General features: G+C 38.4%; 1 protein-coding gene across 2 annotated transcripts in view; it reads left to right on the top strand.

Annotated features, from left to right (window-relative positions):
* The window catches only part of ACBD6 (acyl-CoA binding domain containing 6), a 202,588-nt gene that overhangs the window by 98,048 nt on the left and 82,030 nt on the right, over positions 1 to 22,510 (top strand). For both annotated transcript variants that reach the window (XM_055582860.1, XM_055582861.1), the window contains exon 6: positions 1,519 to 1,608. In XM_055582860.1, the coding sequence (XP_055438835.1) occupies positions 1,519 to 1,608 (90 nt within the window). The remainder of the gene's footprint in view (positions 1 to 1,518; positions 1,609 to 22,510) is intronic.

The following is a 22,510-nucleotide window of genomic DNA, read 5'->3' as shown; positions in this document are numbered from 1 at the left end:
TTATAAAATACTTTACACATTGGTATTTGTTCTGAGAATCAAATTAGAATATCTAATTATTCATATGGAGGGTTGTAAAATGAGTGCCCCAGTAACAGTAAATCAGTACACATTAGAGCTGGGGAACATTTAACAGAGGCAACACTGTTCTCTATCAACAATACATTTTTTATTTGGCTTTTAGAATTGTCTCCATTTAAAAAAATTATTAGTGGGCTCTGAACTAATAATTAACTAAGTGGTTTTGCTGTTACAATAAAGTGTGACTGATTTGCCCACATTTAAAAATTTTCTACTTCCCTTCTCCTTTGCATTTTGCATACAAAACAGATATTCACAGGTAAGTAAAAATAAATTGAGCAAATGAAAGAAAAAGGAAAGGATGATTTTTAAGGAAGAAGTTGTCTTACTTTGGGTTTTTGTTGTTGTTTGTTTTTTTTCAAGAATAGCTCCTGGTTAATTAGTTGAACGAATAGGTATGTGAAGAGAGTCTGAAAGATGAAGAATGCAAGTGGGTTAAGAAAAGCTTTCTTCAAAGGTGCTTTTTAAGTCCTCTTTGTCCTAGCTTACATCTGTTTAAATCGTTTCTAAAATGACATAAAGCAGGGATTTCAACTTAATGTGAAAAAACATTCCATTCTTTTAAAAATGACAACATCACTACCACCCTCAAAAAGTAGTGTTAAGCCATAATCACTCATTTCTTCATTTTGAAAAGCCCTTAGCTTTTGGGGGTTTTGTTTATTCTTTGGACCAATTAGGGTCCTTTTGTTAACTAAGCCAAGATTTTCTGACAGTAGAGAAAAGAATTAACACGTCGATAGTGTTTGTCTTTGGTAGACAATAGTTAAAATTGTTTAATATTTAGTACGCTGTCTCCTAACAGTTAATTGTCTATTCTGTTTTACAAGTGGCTTTCATGGTCAATGTTTGAAGTTAAATGCTAGCAGACTTGTACTAATGTTTGGGGGATATTTCAGGGTGTAAATTTGGGCTATGAAGGGGAAATGCTTGTGATTACATTTTCTTACATTTTATGGAATAAACTTGAGTAAATTCAGATATATTACATTCAGATTATGATCTCTACCTAGGTTTAAGTACCATTTTTTTTTAATTCATAGAGTTGTTTCACCAAAAGTGAACATAATAATTTAAAATTAATCTCTTTCATCAAAGTACTTTAAAATTTACAAACTGTTATCGTGTAGTTCATACATTCAATAAATATTACTGGTATTATTGTTGTTAGTATTATCCTTATCCCCACTCTGTGGATAAAGAAACTGATCAGTCTGAAGAGAGTCACTGGCTAGTATCTAACAGATCCCCAAAGTATAACTCAGGAATTCCTGTTGTTTTCATTTACTGCTTTTCCCATAGAACATTTTATATGAATCATTCTTAGAAGAGTTAACCTATATTTTTACTTATTTATGTATCTTCCTTAAGACCTTATGTCTTTTGTATGGCCTACAACTGGATTAACATATTCATTTGTCTTTTTCTGTGTTTTAGGGCAGAACTCTACTCCACTGGGCTTGTGATCGAGGACATAAGGAACTAGTCACAGTCTTGCTACAATATAGAGCTGATATTAACTGTCAGGTAAGAGCGATGAGAAAATTCACCCATTCCAGTCCATCTTAGTTCGCTGATTCCTAGAATGTTGATATTCACTCTTGTCATCTCCTGTTTGACCGCTGAACTGAACTGAAGAGTGATGAAAAGGGAACATTTTTTAAAAATGAGGTGAAATCTATATAAAGTAAAATTTACCGTATTAACTGTTTTAAAGTGTACAGTCCAGTGGCATTCATATATTTAACAATGTGTAACCATCACTACGGTCTTGTCCTAGCATTTTCGTCGCCCCAGAAGGACAAGGACAGTTTGTACCCGTTAAGTTGTCACTCCCTATTTCCCTTCCATTCCAGATCTTAGCAACAACTAATCTTTCTGTTTCAATGGATTTGCCTGTTCTGGATATTTCATATAAATGGGATCATAAAATATGTGGCCTTTGGCTCTGGCTTCTTTCACGGGCATGTTTTCAGAGATTATCCATGTTGTAGCACATTATTATCCATGTAATTGCACTTCTTTCCTTTTTATGACTAAGTAATATTCTGTTGTATGTATAGAACACATTTTTATCCTTCATCAACTGGTGGGTAATTGAGTTGTTTTCACCCTTTGGCAATTGTGAATAATTGCTGTGAACAATTTGCATACATGTTTTTGTTCAAAACTTGTTTTCAGTTCTATTGGTTCTATACCTAGGAGGAGAACGTCCTATATGGTAATTTGATGTTTAACTTTTTGAGGAAACTCCAAACTGTTTTCTACAGGAGCCACAAAATTTTACATTCCCACCAGCGATGCAATGCAAGAGTGTTTCAGTATTTCCACTTCTTCACCGATACTCGTTATTTTCTTGTTTAATAGCCATTCTGGTGGGGTGTAGTGATCTCATCAGAGTATGATTTGGATTTGCATTTCCCCAGTGAGTATTTTTTCATGTACTTGTTAACAGCTTGTCTATCTTCTTTGGAAAAATGTCTATTCAAGTGTTTTGCCCTTTTTTAAACTGAGGGGCTTTTTTATATTTAAGAAGTAAAAGTTCTTATATCCTGGACCTTAAAGCATTATCAGATGTACGGTTTGCAAATACCTTCTCCCTTTCTGTGGGTTGTCTTCTCACTTCCTCGATAGTGTCCTGTGGTGCACATAAAGTTTTCAGTTTTGATGAAGTTCAGCATATCTGTTTTCTTTGCTTGGTTGTGCTTTTGGTGTCATACCTAAGCAACAATTGCCAAATTCATGATTATTAAGATTTACCATCAGATCAGATCAGATCAGTCGCTCAGTCGTGTCCGACTCTTTGCGACCCCATGAATTGCAGCACACCAGGCCTCCCTGTCCATCACCAACTCCCGGAGTTCACTCAGACTCACATCCATCGAGTCGGTGATGCCATCCAGCCATCTCATCCTCTGTCGTCCCCTTCTCCTCCTGCCCCCAATCCCTCCCAGCGTGAGTCTTTTCCAATGAGTCAGCTCTTCGCATGAGGTGGCCAAAGTATTGGAGTTTCAGCTTTAGCATCATTCCTTCCAAAGAACACCCAGGACTGATCTCCTTTAGAATGGACTGGTTGGATCTCCTTGCAGTCCAAGGGACTCTCAAGAGTCTTCTCCAACACCACATTTCAAAAACATCAATTCTTTGGCACTCAGCTTTCTTCACAGTCCAACTCTCACATCCATACCTGACCACTGAAAAAACCATAGCCTTAACTAGAGAACCTTTGTTGGCAAAGTAATGTCTCTGCTTTTGAATATGCACCCCTAGAAACTCTGTACACATAAGTAACTCCCCATTCCCCCACCCCCCCATAACCCTAGCAACCACCATTCTACTCTCTCTCTTCATGAATTTGACTACTCTAGATACATCATATAAGTAGAATCATACAGTATTTGTCCTTTTGTGACTGGCTTATTTCATTTAGCATAATGTCTTCAAGGTTCATCCGTGTTGTACCACGTGGCAGAATTTTTTTCCTTTTTAAAACTCAATAATGTTGCATTGTATGTATATACCATATTTTGTTTATCCAAATATCCATCTACAGACATTCAGGTTACTTTCACCTTCTGGCTATTGTGATTAATACCTCTGTGAATATGAGTAGCAAATATTTGTTTTGAGTCTTTGCTTTCACTTCTTTTGAGTATATATCCAGAAGTGGAATTGCTGGATCATATGGTAATTCTTTAATGTTTTGAGGATCACCATACCATTTCTACAGTGGCTGCACCATTTTACCTTCCCATCAGCAATGCACAGATATTCCAGTTTCTCCACATCCTTACCAACACTTGTTATTTTCTGTATATTTGATATTAGCCATCCTGGTGGATGTGAAGTGATATCTCATTGTGGTTTTGATTTGCATTTTCCTAATGATTAATGATGCTGAACATTATTAATGTTGACCAGTTAATATTGGCCATACGTTCATCTTCTTTGGAGAAATGTCTGTTCATGTCCTTTGCCCACTCTTTAATTGGGTTGTTTGGGGTTTTTTATTCTTAAGTTGTAAGATGTGTTAGTCACTCAGTTGTGTCTGACTCTTTGCGACTCCGTGGACCTGTAGCCTGCCAGGCTCCTCTGTCCATGGGATTTCCCAGACAAGAACACAGAAGTAGGTTGCCATTTCCTTCTCCAGGGGATCTTTCTGACTCAGACATTCTGAACATCAGTCCCTTATCATATACACAGTTTACAAATATTTTCTCTTATTCTGTGGGTGGTCTTGCACGCTGCTGATAATAGTGTCCTTTGATACACAGCAGCTTAAAATTTTGAGGAAGTTCACTTTATCTATTTTTCCTTTTGTTGCCTGTGTTTTTGGTGTCATATCCAAGAAATCATTGCCAAATGCCATGTCATGAAGTTTTTTCCCCCATATTTTCTTTAAGAGCTTTAAGGGAAGGGTGGGAAGATTTGGGAGAATGGCATTGAAACATGTATAATATCATGTATGAAACGAGTTGCCAGTCCAGGTTCGATGCACGATACTGGTTGCTTGGGGCTAGTGCACTGGGACGACCAGAGGGATGGTATGGGGAAGGAGGAGGGAGGAGGGTTCAGGATGGGGAACACATGTATACCTGTGGCAGATTCATTTTGATGTTTGGCAAGACTAATGCAGTTTTGTAAAGTTTAAAAAAAAAAAAAAAATTAGCTCTGTTTTTTGACCCGTTTTGAATCAAAGGTAACATAAGGGTCCAGCTTCTTTTTTTTTTTTTTACATGTGCACTTTCAGTTTTCCCAGGGCCATTCGTAGGTTGAAAAGACTGGGTCCTTTCTTCACCAAATGGTCCTGACACCCTTGTCAAAAACCATGTGACCCTTGTCAAAAACCATGTGACCATATATGCAAGAGTTTGGGGTCTCTATTCTATCCCATTTGTCTATATGTTTGTCTTTATGCCGGTACTACACTGGTTTAATTACTATATCTTTGTAGTAAATTTTGAAATTAGGAAACGTGAGACTTCCAACTTGTTTTTCAAGACTTTTGGCTGTTCTGAGTCCTTTGTGTTTCCATGTGAATTTTAGGATGGATTTTTCTCTTTTTACAAAAAAGTCATTGGGGTTTTGATAGAGGTGGCATTGAATCTGTAGGGCAATTTGGGAGTACAGTTTTCCCCTGTTCTCTGAAAGTAAAGCAAAGAATGAAACATTTTGTAAGACAAAATGATGGAAAGCGAAGAAGCAGTTATCTGAGGACACATCTTGCTAATGCATGCACAAAATAAACTGAGATAAAGCACTGATGCGGGCACAGTTAAAAGTTAAGGTGGCCTAGTGCTGAGATGCAGAGTGTAGGTGCTGGAGAAGGAGGAGGAGCACTGCTCTGGGCGCTCAGAGTGCGCACTCCTCTACAGTGCCAGCTGCAAAATGAAGACTGAGTGCTCATTTTGCTTTTTGCCTGTTTTTGTAAAAGCAAAAGTCCTCTAGACTTTTTTTTTTTTTTTTGGTTAGCAAAACCAGGTACTAAGGTAGGTCTTTAGTCAAGTGAAGTGGCATAAAGCAGACTTTTAAAAGCAGGGCTACTCATATTGTCATTTTAACACTGGTTAAGTCTTCCAGTCCATGGAATGACTTTTCTTTATTTGTGAATTTATTTCAAAACTATTTTATAATTTTTAGTGTACAATTCTTTTGCTTCCTTGGTTCGGTCTATTCCTAAGTATTTCATTCTTTTTTGCCACTACTGTAAATGAAACTGTTTTCTAAATTTCACTTTCTGATTATTCATTGTTAGTGTTTAGAAATGCAACCAGTTTTTGTGTGTTGATTTTATATCCTGCAACTTTGCTGAATTTCCTTAATAGTTCTAACAGCTTTTTGTGGAAGCTTAAAGATTTTCTGCATATAACATATGTTGTCTATGAACAAAGATATTTTTACTTCTTCCTTTCCAGTTTTGATGTCTGTTATTTCATTTTCTTGCCTAATTGCTCTAGGTCTTCTAGTACTATGTTGAATAAAATAGTGAAAGTGGGCATCCATGTCTTATTCAGGAGTTTGCTTTTTAATTTAGTATGTCAAATAAAAAATGCTTTTCCTTTTATAATATTTGTTGTCATGTACATCTATTCCACTTTAGCCCATGACCTCACCCTGAACTTTTAATCAAGTCTGAAATGTTTGGTTCTAACTATACTCTCCAATTCATTTCACTCTAAATCTTATTTGACCTTATGGAAATCCCTAGTGCCTTGACTGATTACTTCTTCCATTTTAGCTCATTTGTCCACTCTCATGCTATTATTGTGTTCAACTTCATTCCCATTCCCTATTTTTCAGCTATGGTAACCATCTGGCAAAACTTTAATTCTGATTAATCCAGTTGCCTGCCTTCTATACATCTACGTTTTGGCTCTAGGCAAAGCTAGGAAGACAAAATCACCCATCCCTGATATTATCAAAAATGATGGTATCAGTCTTTAATTTTGGCTGGCATGTCTTAATGGTCTTTCTTATTCTCACATTTTCTCCTGTTTCACAGACAAAACAGAAGAAATCTTGATCAACAATATGTTTCTCAGCCAGTAGTTGCACCAACGTATATTTCTTCTTGTCTTCTCAGACAGTTAAAACTTGCAATATCTAACACTGAACTTGCAGTGCATGCTCAGCTGTGTCTGAGCCTTTGTAACCCTATGGACTGTAGCCCACCAAGCTCCTCTGTCCATAAAATTTTCCAGGCAAGAATACTGGAGTGGCTTGCCATTTCCTCCTCTAGGGGATCTTCCCGACCCAATGATCAAACCCACGTCTTGTGCACCTCCTGCACTGGCAGGCATTCTTTACCACCAGCACCACCGCTGAACTTACTCTCAGCTACCACTCCCAACGTAGCACATCGTGTACATGTCTATAGCCTCACCCAATAACCGGCACCAGCATCCACCCAGTGTTCTAGGAATCAGCTGAGGTCCTCTAGGTTCTGTCTCCTAAGTATATCTCAAATCTACCCGCTTCTCTTTTTCAACATTGCCAGCACCCACCTTATCCTTGCTTCTAATCTTGATGTTCTTAGATGTATTTCCCACTTTTCATCTGGAGAGACTTTTTAAGATGCTAATTTGCAAGTATTTCTCTTATTCTCTTTTATTGTTCTAAAATTAAATCTAAATATGTTTTGTCCTGTGAAGCCCTTCATGATCTGGGCTTTGCTTACCTCTCCACTTATTTCTCAACGCACTTCTAGCTTATGTACCATCCCTGCTGCGATAAGTTTCACTGATTCTGAAGAACTTGACACGTTGCTCACCTGTTGGGCTTTTTAGATACTGTTTTCTCTCTTCTTCATTCTCCCTTCTAGGCCTAATTTTACATATCATTTCCTCCAGGAAGCCTTCCTTCACTCTGCCCAGATAGACATCTCCACCGTCTCTTATCGTGCTCCCTGTTCTTAAGCTCATCAAAGAGCTACCACAATGCAGTCACCGTGTATTGTAATTCATCATGTACCTGTCTATATCCTCATCACCACCGTATACAAGTGCTAGAGTATGGTTGTCTCCAGTACCCTGGAGTGACATACAGATGTTGCTCAGTAAATATTGAACAAAGTAATATCAGCTTATAAAGAAGCTGACAGAATGTTAGAAAAATAAATCATGAGAACCAGAAAAGGCCTAAGCATTTACCAGAACCTTTGGGTTTCCTTGTTATTTTATTAGAATAAATTTTTTTTTCCCATTAGACTTGTGTGCATTCTTCTTGGGCTAGTTCCCTAGCTTTGAGTCATAGATCAAAGTCATAACCTTAGGCCATATATATTTCACTTTTTTTCTTTGTAGGTTGTATATGTACAAAGGGAAAAACTCAAAAAATGCAAATAACTAATATTTAAAAAATTCTTTCTCCTTTGTTTCAGAACTTTTATGTATTAAGGAAAATTAGCTCTTTCTTTGTGATATAATAATTATTAAAATGTTTCTTCTAATACTTGTTATCACTTCATGATTTCTGTGATCCATCTGGAATTAGGATCACGTGTATGTAATAGAAATTTTATTTTTGTCCAGATGATTAGCAGTTCCAATAATGTTTATTGAATAATCTTTTCTCTGCTGATTTAAAGTGTCTTCTTTTTATATTCTCACTTATCTATGAATTTCACCGTGTTTCTAGCTGTTCTTCTGTTGCCTCTTTTTCTGCTCACATACTTGTGCTATGCTGCTTTAAATATTGTAGCTTCAAAATATGTTTTAATACCTGGCAGGATAGATTACTTAATTACATGTTCAGAATATTTCCTGTTATTTTTGCTTGACTGTTTCTCTGTGTGAGCTCTGAAATTGTCTTTCTAACCCTTCTTCCCCCAGTTACCACCAAAACAAAACCTTATTGGTGCACTCATGTCTTTAATTTGGTTTGGATTGTCAGGGGTAGTATTTTAGATGGAAGTGTCCCAGTTTAGGCTTAGGCTGAGATTTTTGCACATGGGTTTCTTGTATTCTATTTGTTTGAGTATTATAAGACAAACAATATAAAAAACTGCCATATGTGGTTTTATAGAATACTCTTTACCTAACACTAAACTTCACTGCAAAGTACAAGTTCCATGTAGCTTTTTAGGGTGAATAAGTTAGGACTGTGTGCCTTCCCTTGCCCTCTTTGTCATCATATGACCACTTTGTGTTGTTCCTAGCCTTGGTTTTCCTTTGTTATTGACAATTCTAATCCATATGATCTAGCTTCAGTTAAGGGACTGCTTTTGGCTTTGTCAGTTTGGGTTGCTAACATGCTTCCAAATCAGAGGGCTTTTGGAGATTTGCTCTCAAAATAGCTTTCCCCATGTAATTTCTTCTTTGGTTTCCTTATTGAAAACTCTTTTCAAATATAGACAATACAAACATAGTAAATGGAAGGAAATGTTCATCTCCCTCATGACTCAATCTTTCTTAAACAACATTATTATTGACTGGTCTATTGGTTGCCAAAAAGGAAAATCAATTTTATTAGAAGTATTTGCTTGGCTCCAGATCTTGGTACTAACCCAGCAGAGACAGGCTGATGTTATCAAGTATCTGAAGACTAATTTTTACCATTAGCCTGAAACGGAGTAGTAATTAAAGATATGTCAATGTCTACTCTGTGTTTTCCTGTCATTTTTACCTTTCAGTATATCTCATATATACTTTTATTGCACTGCAGTTTCTACATTCTGTGGCTTTGATGGAATTGAATCTTTTAATTTTATTTCTGAGAAAGATCCTTTATAGATTTCATTTGTTATCTGGCAGTATTATGTACACAGTTTTGTCTTTTCCACTGCTTGGTATTGATTTTTAGTTCAGCTCTGGAAGTTGGGTTCATAACCACATTTGAGATTAGGATATGGGTTAAATACACACACACGTACCCCTCAGACCTCTTGAGTAAATTTGATCTTTAAGTCCTGAAGAAAGATTAAAACTACTCTAAAAGCACATTTGAAAGTATCTGAATGCTAAAGATTTATTGCTAGATTTCTCAGATTTATTGTAAAGTAACGTGAAAGAAGTGGGTTTGGAGAAGAGGAGCACCGATGGTGTTGAACGTCTGCACTCTGTCCTGGGTATTAAGCAAGTCAAAAGGCGAATATTTTGAGTGTTACTGAAATGTTTGAGGACTTTGTGGTGTATAAATTACGTGAATTTATGATTTATATAATGGCATGGAGCAACATGCCTTCCCACACAATACTTTGGTGACTGTGTGTTAAAGAGAATTTTGAAAATATGAGATTCAACTAAATTTATTGTGGTGACCATTTTGTAATATATACAAAAATAGAATCATTGTTGTATACCTAAAACAAATGTTATATGTCAATTATATCTCAATTTTAAAAAAGAATACTTGTGAAATGAAAGAATAAGTAAACCTGAAAAAAAGAAATTCTATATGCCTATGTGGTTTTATGAAATAAATGGGAAATATATACATATATACACACACACACACACACACACACACACACACACATACATTTTAAAGAATGGGGATAGTGACCATTCTAGATTTATCCCAGTGTTGTAGGGCTTAAAATGATGAAGTAGTCCCACTACCTCAGAGCTGTCCTCCTGGTTCTTGGCCAAGTCTGCTCTTTCCCAAGTTCACCAGGCATTTTGCTGCTAACACAGCCCTTCTAAGGCTACTATTTATTATGTTGCTGACCTACTCAAAACTCTCTAATGACTGCATTGCTTATAGGATAGATTCCAAACTCTATAGATTTGAATTCAGGCGGGGAGGGTGAGGGGCACAAAAGTATATAAATAAAACTATCTGTGATTCTATTATGTGTGGGGGTGGAGGAGTAAGATATAAAACAGCTTTTTAGTATTTACTGTGTACCAGGCATTTTATATATAGTCATCACATCAATCCTATAATGTAGGCGTATTATTATCTGCATTTTAGTAATAAAGAAACAGAAGTCATAGAGCTAGTAAGTGATAAAGTCTAGGCTTGAAAATGTCATTTTGGTTCTAATGCCCAAGCCCTTATCCTCTCCTCTGTAAATTTTGAGTGCATTTCCTTCTCATCTTTATTTGCTCTACTTACATAATACGTGTGTGTGTGTATTTTTAAAGACATTTAGTACATTATTGCACATAAATATTTTCTTCCATTCAGTGAATTGTCATTTCACGTGATTGATACTACCCCCTTTGAAAACACAAAATTTTCAATTTTGATGAAACCTAATTTATCTGTTTTTTAATTTTGTTGTGTTTTTGGTATTGTTTTTAAGAAACGATTGACTTGGTAGAGATCATAGTGATTAAGCATTTTCCTTCTAATAGTTTTATAGTGTTATCTCTTAAATTTAGGTCTTTGATTCATTTTGAATTAACTGTATTTGATGTAAGAGAGGAGACTGACTTCATTCTTTTACATATCGATATCCAGATGTTTCATTTGACACCAGAAGATAAGCCCCACAGGTCAGAAGGTGTCCAGTATGCTACTGAGGAAGAGTGGAGGGCAATTACTAATTGCTCCAGAAAGAATGAAGCAGTTGGGCCAAAGTGGAAAAACACACAGTTGTGGATGTGTCTGCTAATGAAAGTAAAGTCCGATGCTGTAAAGAAAAATATTGCATAGGAACCTGGAATGTTAGGAACATGAATTAAGGTAAATTGGATGTGGTCAAGCAGAAGATGGCAAGGGTGAACGCTGATATCTTAGGAATCAGTGAACTAAGATGGATGGGAATGGGTGAATTTAATTAAGATGACCATTATGTTTACTTCTCTGGACAAGAATCCCTTAGAAGAAATGGAGTAGCCCTCCATTCATAGTCAAAAAGAGTCCAAAATGCATTACGTGGGTGCAGTCTCAAAAATGACAGAATGATCTTGGTTCATTTCCAAGGCAAACCATTTGACATCACAGTAACCCAGGTCTATGCCCCAACCACTAATGTCGAAGAAGCTGAAGTTGATGAGTTCTATGCAGACCTACAAGATCTCTAGAATGACACCAAAAAAAAAAAAAAAATGTCCTTTTCATCATAGGAGATTGGAATACAAAAATAGGAAAGTCATGAGATACCTGGAGGAACAGGCAAGTTTGGCCTTGGAGTACAAAATGAAGCAGGGCAAAGGCTAACAGAGTTTTGCCACACTGGTCATAGTAAACACCCACTTCCTACAACACAAAAGATGACTGTACACATAGGCATCACTAGATGGTCAATACTGAAATCAGATTGAGTATATTTTTTGCAGCTGAAGATGGAGAAGCTCTATCAGATCAGATCAGATCAGATCAGCCGCTCAGTCGTGTCCAACTCTTTGCGACCCCATGAATCACAGCACGCCAGGCCTCCTTGTCCATCATCAACTCCCAGAGTTCACTCAGACTCATGTCCATCGAGTCAGTGATGCCATCCAGCCATCTCATCCTCTGTTGTCCCCTTCTCCTCCTGCCCCCAATCCCTCCCAGCACCAGAGTCTTTTCCAATGAGTCAACTCTTCACATGAGGTGGCCAAAGTACTGGAGTTTCAGCAAAAACAAGACCTAGAGGTGACTGTGGCTCAGATCATGAGCTCCTCATTTCAAAATTCAGGCTTAAATTGAAGAAAGAAGGGAAAACCACTAGACCATTCAGGTATGACCTAGATCAAATCCCTTGTAACTATAGAGTGGCAGTCATGAATAGATTCAAGGAATTGGATCTGGTAGACAGAGTACATGAACAACTATGGATGGAGGTTCATAACATTGTATGGGAGGCAGTGACCAAAACCACCCCAAAGAAAAAGAAATGCAAGAAAGCAAAGTGGTTGTCTGAGGACACTTTACAAATAGCTGAGGAAAGAAGAGAAGTGAAAAACAGGGGAGAAAGGGAAAGATATACCCATCTGAATGCAGGTTCCAGAGAACATCAAGGAGAGATAAGAAGGCCTTCCTCAATGAACAGTGCAAAGAATTAAAAAACAGAATGAGAAAGAATAGAGATCTTTTTCTGCTAGGCTCTTCAGTAGACTGTACACAACAGAGGAAAGAATCAGTGAACCTGAAGATATGTTAGTGAAAACTTACAAAACTGACACGCACAAAGAAAAACGAATGAAAGAAAACTAATAAGAGCATTTCTGAGACCTTTTGAACAATTTTATAAGGTGTAACTCGTAGGCTGCAGTCCATGGGGTCTCAAAGAGTCGGACACGACTGAGCGCCTTCACTTTCACTTTTCTCTTGCATGCATTGGAGAAGGAAATGGCAACCCACTCCAGTGTTCTTGCCTGGAGAATCCCAGGGACAGGGGGCCCTGGTGGGCTGCCGTCTATGGGGTCGCACAGAGTCAGACACGACTGATGCAACTTAGCAGCAGCAGCAACATACATGTAAGTGGAATATCAGAAGAAGAGTGAATAGAGCAGAAAAAATATTGGAATGACTGGCCATTTTCCAAATTAATGATACACACCAAATCACAAATCTAGGTTTGCTCAGCAAACACCAAACAGGATGAATACTATTATAAAGGTAGGAAAGTAAAAGGAGTTAAATGGAATAAGGTTTCTACATTTCATCCAAGTGGTAAAATGTCAGTAGGTAATAAGTAAATTAACAGTAGAATAAATAGGGAAAGGAGTACAGCAGGGCTGTCTGCTGTCACCCTGTTTGTTTAATCTATATGCTGAGCACATCATGAGAAATGCCAGGCTGGATGAGTTACAAGCTGGAATCAAGATAGGCGGGAGAAACATCACCAACCTCAGATATGTGGATGATACCACTCTAATAGCAGAAAGCAAAGAGGAACTAAAGAGCCTCTTGATGAGGGTGAAGGAGGAGAGCGAAAGACCTGACTTAAAACTAAATATTAAAAAAACTAAGATCATGGCATCTGGCCCCATTTTTCCATGGAAAATAGAGTAAAGGTGGAAGTAGTGACAGATTTTGGAGAAGGCAATGGCAACCCACTGCAGTACTCTTGCCTGGAAAATCCCATGGATGGAGGAGCCTGGTAGGCTTCAGTCCATGGGGTCGCGAAGAGTCAGACACGACTGAGCAACTTCACTTTTACTTTTCACTTTCATGCACTGGAGAAGGAAATGGCAACCCACTCCAGTGTTCTTGCCTGGAGAATCCCAGGGATGGCAGAGCCTGGTGGGCTGCCATCTATGGGGTCGCATAGAGTCGGACACGACTGAAGTGACTTAGCAGCAGCAGTGACAGATTTTGCCTTCTTGGGCTCTAAAATCATTGCAGATGGTGACTGCAGGCATGAAATCAGAAGACATTTGCTTCTTGGCAGGAAAGCTATGACAAACCTAAAGCATGTTGAAAAGCAGAGATATTAATTACTCTGCCGGCAAAGGTCCATATAGTCAAGGCTGTAGTCTTCCCAGTGGTCACGTACAATTGTGAGAGCTGGACTGTAAAGAAGGCAGAACGCCAAAGAATTGATGCCTTCAAACTGTGATGCTGGAGAAGACTCCTGAAAGTCCCTTGGACAGCAAGGAGATCAAACCAGTCAATCTTAATGGAGATCAACCCTGAATATTCACTGAAAGGACTGATGCTGAAGCTGAAACTCCAATATTTTGGTCATCTGATGTGAACAGCTGACTCACTGGAAGAGTCCCTGATGCTGGGCAAGATTGAGGGCAGAATGAGAAGAGGGCATCAGTGGATGAGATAGTTGGATGCCACCACCATGAACTTGGGCAAACTTCAGGAGATGCTGAGGGACAGAGAGGCCTAACGTGCTACAGTCCATGGGGCCACAAAGAGTTGGACACAACTGGGCAACTGAACAACAACAATAAGTAAATAATTATAAGTTATACATACACACACATGTACATATACAGATACACACACACATGCTACATCCAAGTGGTAAAATGTCAATACCAGTAAATAGTAATAAGTTATACAAATTCACACAGGAAAAATAAAACCTTTAGAATAATGATTTTAAAAGCTATAAAATATATAATAACAAACACTATAATTGATACATAGGTGAATTTTTTAAATGAGGTCTTCTGAACCCAGAGGCTTAAAAATAAATAAATAAATAAATTATAGGCTCAATTTCTTTTAGTGATCCAAGACTGTTCACATTTTATATAGAGGTCAGTTTTAATAAGTCAGGGTTTTTCATGGAATTTGTCCATTTCATCTTAAGTTATAAAAGACGGACCTAAAATTATTCATAATATCCTCTTGCTATCATTATAGTATCTCTAGAGTGTATCAGATCAGATCAGATCAGTCGCTCAGTTGTGCCTGACTCTTTGTGACCCCATGAATCGCAGCACACCAGGCCTCCCTGTCCATCACCAACTCCCGGAGTTCACTCAGACTCATGTCCAGCGAGTCAGTGATGCCATCCGGCCATCTCATCCTCTGTCGTCCCCTTCTCCTCCTGCCCCCAATTCCTCCCAGCATCAGAGTCTTTTCCAATGAGTCAACTCTTCGCATGAGGTGGCCAAAGTATTGGAGTTTCAGCTTTAGCATCATTCCTTCCAAAGAAATCCCAGGGCTGATCTCCTTCAGAATGGACTGGTTGGATCTCCTTGCAGTCCAAGGGACTCTCAAGAGTCTTCTCCAACACCACAGTTCAAAACCATCAATTCTTTGGCGCTCAGCCTTCTTCACAGTCCAATTCTCACATCCATACATGACCACAGGAAAAACCATAGCCTTGACTAGACGAACCTTTGTTGGCAAAGTAATGTCTCTGCTTTTGAACATGCTATCAGGGTTGGTCATAACTTTCCTTTCAAGGAGTAAGCGTCTTTTAATTTCATGGCTGCAGTCACCATCTGCAGTGATTTTGGAGCCCAGAAAAATAAAGTCTGACACTGTTTCCACTGTTTCCCCATCTATTTGCTATGAAGTGGTGGGACCAGATGCCATGATCTTCGTTTTCTGAATGTTGAGCTTTAAGCCAACTTTTTCACTCTCCACTTTCACTTTAGTGATCTCTTTTTAAAAACTTTCTGATACTGAAATATCAGTATCAGAATAATTTATTTTTTACTGATTATTCTTGCTAAGGGTTTATCAACTTTATTGATGATTTCAAAGAATCAACTTTTAGCTTTGTTGATTGTCTCCATTTTATATTTGGTGTCTGCATTGATTTTTGCTCTTTATTCTTTCCTTCTACTTTCTTTGGATCTAATATGCTCTTCTTTTTCTGGCTTCTTGACATGGAAGCTTAGATAATTTATTTCCAACTATTCTCATAGTTGTACTTAGAAGTATAGATTTCTCTTATGCATTATTTTAAATGCATGTAGCAAATTGTTGTGTTCTATTCAAAATATTTTTTTTTTAATTTCCACTGCAGTTTCTTCAAATACAGTCACATTGGTGGTTAGGGCCTAAATATATGCATGGCAGGGGATGGGGTAGTTTATACAATTCAATCTATTAACATTATGTCTTTATAGTTTAAATGTGTTTGTTATAAATAGCATGTAGTTGGGTCCTGGTTTTTATCCAATGTGATCATCTTTACCTTTTAATATTTAATTTATTTACATTTAATATAATTACTGATATAGTTCTGTTTAATTTTACCATTTTTTGTGTTTTTTTTTTTTAGTTTTTTCTCACCTGTTTTTTGTCTTTCTGTTTTTCCTTTCCAAGCTTCTTTTGTATTTGTCAAGTATTTTTTATTATATCATTTTACCTTTTTTATTGTTTATTTGTTATTCTTTAATACAAATAACTTTTAGTGGCCATGATAGAAATTACAAAATAGTCCCTTAACTTATTATAGTCTACCTTAAATTAATACTTTTGCCATGCCCTGAACACTGTGAAAAATCTTAAAATGGTTTAATTCTGTTTATTTTTTTCTAGCTTGTGTTGCTATAATTGTATTATATTATACATGATATATTTTTGCTTCTCTATTTTCTACATTCCTAACATACTGTTTTTGCATTAGTCAGTAATCTTTTATCATTATTCACATATCTACCCTTTCTAATGCTCTTTCACTTCTTGCAGTTTCCTGATTCTATCTGGTATCATTTTTCTTTTGCCTGGAGAACTTTAATATTTCTTGCAGTATTGACTTCTAGTGATGAATTATCTCAGCTTCAGTTGTCTGAGTATGTCTTTTCCACTTATAGTTTAGGAACGTAATTTTGCTTGATAGAGAATTCTGTGTTGGCCAGTTTATTTTTCTGCCCTTTAGAGCTGTCATTCTATTATCTTCTAGCTCACATTTTGATTTGAGAAGTTGGCTGGAGTTCTTTTTGTTGTTGCTCTGAAGATAGTGTCTTTTTTCTCTGATTGCATTTAAGATTTTTTCCTATATTTCATTTTCCAGCAGTGGTTAAGTGTTTTTGTTTAATTGAGATTTTAAATTCTGCTTGGGGCTCTACATTGAGTTCATAATTATGGATATTATAATTTTCCAGGTCTAGAATGACCATTTGATTAATTTCACTTATTCCTTTTTTCTGTTGAAAATTTCCATCTTTTCTTCTGTTTTCTTTCACATATTTATGATGATTATTGTGAAGTTCATATCTTTTAATTTATATACCTGAATCATCTTTGAGGCTGCTGCTTTTGGCTAGTTTTTGTTTATGAATCACAATTTCCTACTTTTTCACATTTCTAGATTTTTAATTTTTCATTTGGAAACGATTTCAAATTTATACAAATAATAAGAGTATGAGTCTTAAACCTTGAACTCAGAGTATTTTGCCAACGTTATGCCCTACCACCCCTGTGCAAACGAGGACATTCTACTTTGTTGTTGTTCGTTGCCAAGTTGTGTCCTACTCTTTGCAACGCCATGGACTGCAGCCTGCCAGGCCTCTCTGTCCCTCACCATCTCTCAGTTTGCCCAAGTTCACGTCCATTGAATCAGTGATGCCATCCAACTATCTCATCCTCTGTCGCCCTCTTCTCCTTCTGCTTTTAATCTTTTCCAGCATCGGGGTCTTTTCCGATGAGTCAGCTGTTCGCATCAGGTGGCCAGAGTACTGGGGCTTCAGCTTCAGCATCAGTCCTTCCAGTGAGTATTCACGGTTGATCTCCTTTAGGATTGACTGGTTTGATCTCCTTGGTGTCCAAGGGACTCTCAGGAATGTTCTCTAGCACCACAGTTTGAAAGCATCAATTCTTTGGTGCTCTGCTTCTTTATGGTCCAACTCTCATATCTGTACATAACTACTGGAAGGACCAAGGCCTTGACTATATGGACCTTTGTTGGCAAAGTGATATCTTTGCTTTTGGATACACTGTCTGGATTCGTCATAGGTTTCCTTCCAAGAAGCAAACATCTTTTAATTTCATGCCTGCAGTCACCATCTGCAGTGATTTTAGAGCCCAGAGAAGAGGAAATCTGTCACTACTTCCAGCTTTTCCCCTTCTATTTGCCATGAAGTGATGGACCCAGATGCCAGAATCTTTGTTTTTGTAATATTGAGTTTTAAGCCAGCTTTTTCCCTCTACTCTTTCACCTTCATCAAGAGACTCTTTAGTTCCTCTTTGCTTTCTGCCATTAGAGTGGTATCATCTGCATATCTGAGGTTGTTGATATTTTTCCTGGCAATCTTGATTCCAGCTTATAATTCATCCCATCCAGCTAAGGAATGTTCAGACTATCAGACATTCTATTACGTACGCATAATTCAGCCATCACAATCAAGATATCACCACTGATATATTACAGCTATCTAATCTTTATACCAGATGGTCAATACTAAAATCAGGTTGATTATATTCTTTTCAGCCAAAAATGGAGAAGCTCTATACAGTCAGCCAAAACAAGACTGGGAGCTGACTGTGGCTTAGATCATGAACTCCTTATTGCCAAATTCAGACTTAAATTGAAGAAAGTAGGGAAAACCACTAGACCATTCAGGTATGACCTAAATCAAAACCCTTACAATTATACAATGGAAGTGAAAAATAGATTCAAGGGATTACATCTAATAGAGTGCCTGAAGAACTATGGACAGAGGTTCGTGACATTGTAGAGGAGGCAGTGATCAAGACCATCCCCAAGAAAAAGAAATGCAAAGAGGCAAAACAGTTGTCTGAGGAGGCCTTATAAACACCTGTGAAAAGAAGAGAAGCAAAAGGCAAGGGAGAAAAGGGAAGTATACCCATTTGAATGCAGAGTTCCAAAGAATAGCAAGGAGAGATAAAAAAGCCTTCCTCAGCGATCAATGCAAAGAAGTAGAGGAAAACAATAGAATGGGAAAGACTAGATATTCTTCAAGAAAATTAGAGATACCAAGGGAACATTTCATGCAAAGATGGGCACAATAAAGGACAGAAATGGTATGGACCTAACAGAAGCAGAAGATATTAAGAACAGGTAGCAAGAATACACAGAAAAACTATACAAAAAAGATCTTAATGATATGCAGATGACACCACCCTTATGGCAGAAAGTGAAGACAAACTAAAGAGCCTCTTGGTGAAAGTAAAAGAGGAGAATGAAAAAGTTCGCTTAAAACTCAACATTCAGAAAAGTAAGATCATGGCATCTGGTCCCATCACTTCATGGCAAAAATAGATGGGGAAACAATGGAAACAGTGATAGACTTTATTTTGGGGGGCCCCAAAATCACTGATGCTTTTGAACTGTGGTGTTGGAGAAGACTCTTGAGAGTCCCTTGGACTGCAAGGAGATCCAACCAGTCCATTCTGAAGGAGATCAGCCCTGGGATTTCTTTGGAAGGAATGATGCTAAAGCTGAAACTCCAGAACTTTGGCCACCTCATGTGAAGAGTTGACTCATTGGAAAAGACTCTGATGCTGGGAGGGATTGAAAGCAGGAGGAAAAGTGGATGACAGAGGATGAGATGGCTGGATGGCATCACTGACTCGCTGGACGTGAGTCTGAGCAAACTCCGGGAGTTGGTGATGGACAGGGAGGCCTGGCGTGCTGCGATTCATGGGGTCGCACAGTGTCGGACACGACTGACTGACTGAACTGAACTGAACTGAAAATCACTGCAGATGGTGACTGCAGCCATGAAATTAAAAGATGCTTGCTCCTTGGAAGAAAAGTTAAGACCAACCTAGACAGCATATTAAAAAGCAGAGACATTCCTTTGCCAACAAAGGTCCGTCTAGTCAAGGCTATAGCTTTTCCAGTAGTCATGTATGGATGTGAGAGTTGGACTATAAAGAAAGCTGAGTGCTGAAGAATTGATGGTTTTGAACTGTGGTGTTGGAGAAGACTCTTGAGAGTCCCTTGGACAGCAAGGAGATCCAACTGCTGCTGCTGCTGCTGCTAAGTCGCTTCAGTCGTGTCCAACTCTGTAAGACCCGAGACGGCAGCCCACCAGGCTCCCCCGTCCCTGGGATTCTCCAGGCAAGAACACTGGAGTGGGTTGCCATTTCCTTCTCCAATGCATGAAAGTGAAAAGTGAAAGTGAAGTCGTGTCCGACTCTTAGCGACCCCGTGGACTGCAGCCGACCAGGCTCCTCCGTCCATGGGATTTTCCAGGCAAGAGTACTGGAGTAGGGTGCCATTGCCTTCTCTGGGAGATCCAACTACTCCATACTAAAGGAAATCAGTCCTGAATATTCATTGGAAGGACTGATGCTGAAGCTGAAACTCCAATTCTTTGGCCACCTGATGAGAAGAACTGACTCATTGGAAAAGACTCTGATGCTGGCGAGATTGAAGGCAGGAGGAGAAGGGGATGACAGAGAATGAGATGGTTAGATGGCATCACCGACTCAATGGACATGAGTTTGGGTAAACTCCAGGAGTTGGTGATGGATAGGGAAGCCTGGCGTGCTGCAGTGCATGGGGTCACAAAGAGTTAGACACGACTGAATGACTGAACTGAACTGAACTGAATCTTCATGTCATTCAGGTGTGGCCAGTTGGCCCTAGAATATGTTTTATAACAAAGGGATTCAGTTTAGAATCACACATTGCATTTATTTATTATGTCTAAAATAGCCTAAAGAAACTAAGGATTTCCTTCAGTCTACAACAGTTACACAGCTTCTCCTTGACATTTACGACTTTGATACCTTTAAAGATTACAGACGAATTATTTTACAGAATGTTTCTCTGCTGGAGTTTGTCTAACGTTTCTTCCTGATCACATTGTGCATCTTTATCAGGGATATCATAAAAGTGATACTGCATTCTCATTGGAACGTGTATCCAATGGCACATACTTGCAATTTGCTTCTTTACTGATGTTGTTTATTTTGATCACTTGGTTAAGATCATTCCTGGCCAGATTCTTCATAGTAAAATTATTTTTGTCCCTTTGTAATTCATTTCTGTTTTGTGGGACGATATTTGGGAATATTTGTCCTCATCAAAATTTCAGTTTATTTACACTTTTATTTACATCAGTTTGGATTCATGGTTTCCTTGTTATAATGTAACAAGGTCCAACTCTTTGCAACCATGGACTATACAGTCCATGGAATTCTTCAGGCCAGAATACTGGAGTGGGTAGCTTTTCCCTTCTCCAAGGGATCTTCCCAACCCAGGAATCAAACCGGGGTCTCCTGCATTGCAGGCGCATTCTTTACCAACTGAGCTATCAGGGAAACTGTTATAATGCAATGTTATATAATTTTATGCTCCTGTGGCATCACTGACTCAATGGACATGAGTTTTGAGCAAACTCAGGGAGATAGTGAAGGAAGGGGAAGCCTGGTGTGCTGCAGTTCATGGGGGTCACAAAGAGTTGGACACAGCTTAGCGAACAACAACAATAATAATGCTCAGATTATTACAGATTTGGCCAGTGGAAGCCATTTCAGTCTGGCCTTTGTGTTCTATTGATATGTGTGCAGAATTCTTTGAGAATTTTTTCACTCTCTGGTATAACAAGAACTCCCAGGTTCATCTTGAACTTTCCCTTTTTCCAGGCCTGGAAATAGCCATTTCTCCAGAGAGCTCTGGTTCAGCTCAATAGAGAATGATATTTAGAAACCAAGATCTGAGCATTAGATGCACTCATTCCTGTTGGCTATCATTCTTTCCAGATTAGCTCATTACTATACACAGACATTTAAATATCTGTATTCATTTCTCCTGTGTGTGTAGTTTACACCGGTACCTCTTCTTCTCGTTCTATGCCACAACATTCATTGTTTTCTCTTTCTATATTTGTAATTCTCTTGTCTGACAGTGAGAACCCTGGCTTCCATTATCATATTTGCTTATTTGATTAATCTCTCATTCTGCTGCCACCCCCTCTCCTGCATGGATACGCTCATCATATGGAAGCTCTGATAATTTGCTCAGACCTCTTTTCTAGACGATGCCCTCCTCATTCCTCTTGGTCTCTGACACCCTGAGCCAGGTCACACTCCCATGTGAGTGCCTTCCTTACTCAGCTTAGGCTTCAACATCCATGTCAACCTTTTGTGGGAGTATCTTCTTTGCTCTTCTTGGTCTCTGAAACTTTGTACTGGACTGTCTTCCTGTATGGACCTCCTCCTCATCCTGCACCAGACTGACACCACACCCTAGGCTGCTGCCACTCCAGTTGGACACCCTTCTCATCCCACTTAGGCTCTGGATCACTTTGCTCTGGACAACTGCTGCTCCCCTCTTGCCTCTTTCCATTCCACAAGGACACCTACCTCACTCACTCTTAACTTATGACTTCAAAACTCAACTGTTCAGAAAGGAAAAGGAAGAGCTATATCTCATGTTTCATGCTATATTGCACCTTATGTATAAAGAACTATAGAGACGTTGAAGTTGGTGTTGTTTTCCTCGAGAGGTCACTCCTTAGCCTTTATCAGATATATAATTTGAGGGGCTGATCATGTCACATCAACGAGGAACTGAGCTTTGTTGGGGCTGGGTAGCAGCTTTGGTTGGACTTAGTCCTGTTTTCCTGCGTATTCTGGAGTTGATTCTTTACGGATTTTGATTATGAGCCTATGAGCCTCTGCCTCCCTGTCTTGAAAGACTGGTCAAGATTCAGTCTGATGC

This window comes from Bubalus kerabau, chromosome 5 (assembly GCF_029407905.1).
Source record: "Bubalus kerabau isolate K-KA32 ecotype Philippines breed swamp buffalo chromosome 5, PCC_UOA_SB_1v2, whole genome shotgun sequence".
Lineage (NCBI taxonomy): Eukaryota > Metazoa > Chordata > Mammalia > Artiodactyla > Bovidae > Bubalus > Bubalus kerabau.
The sequence above is the reverse complement of the archived record's forward strand: the minus strand, read 5'-3'. Positions and strand labels throughout refer to the sequence as shown.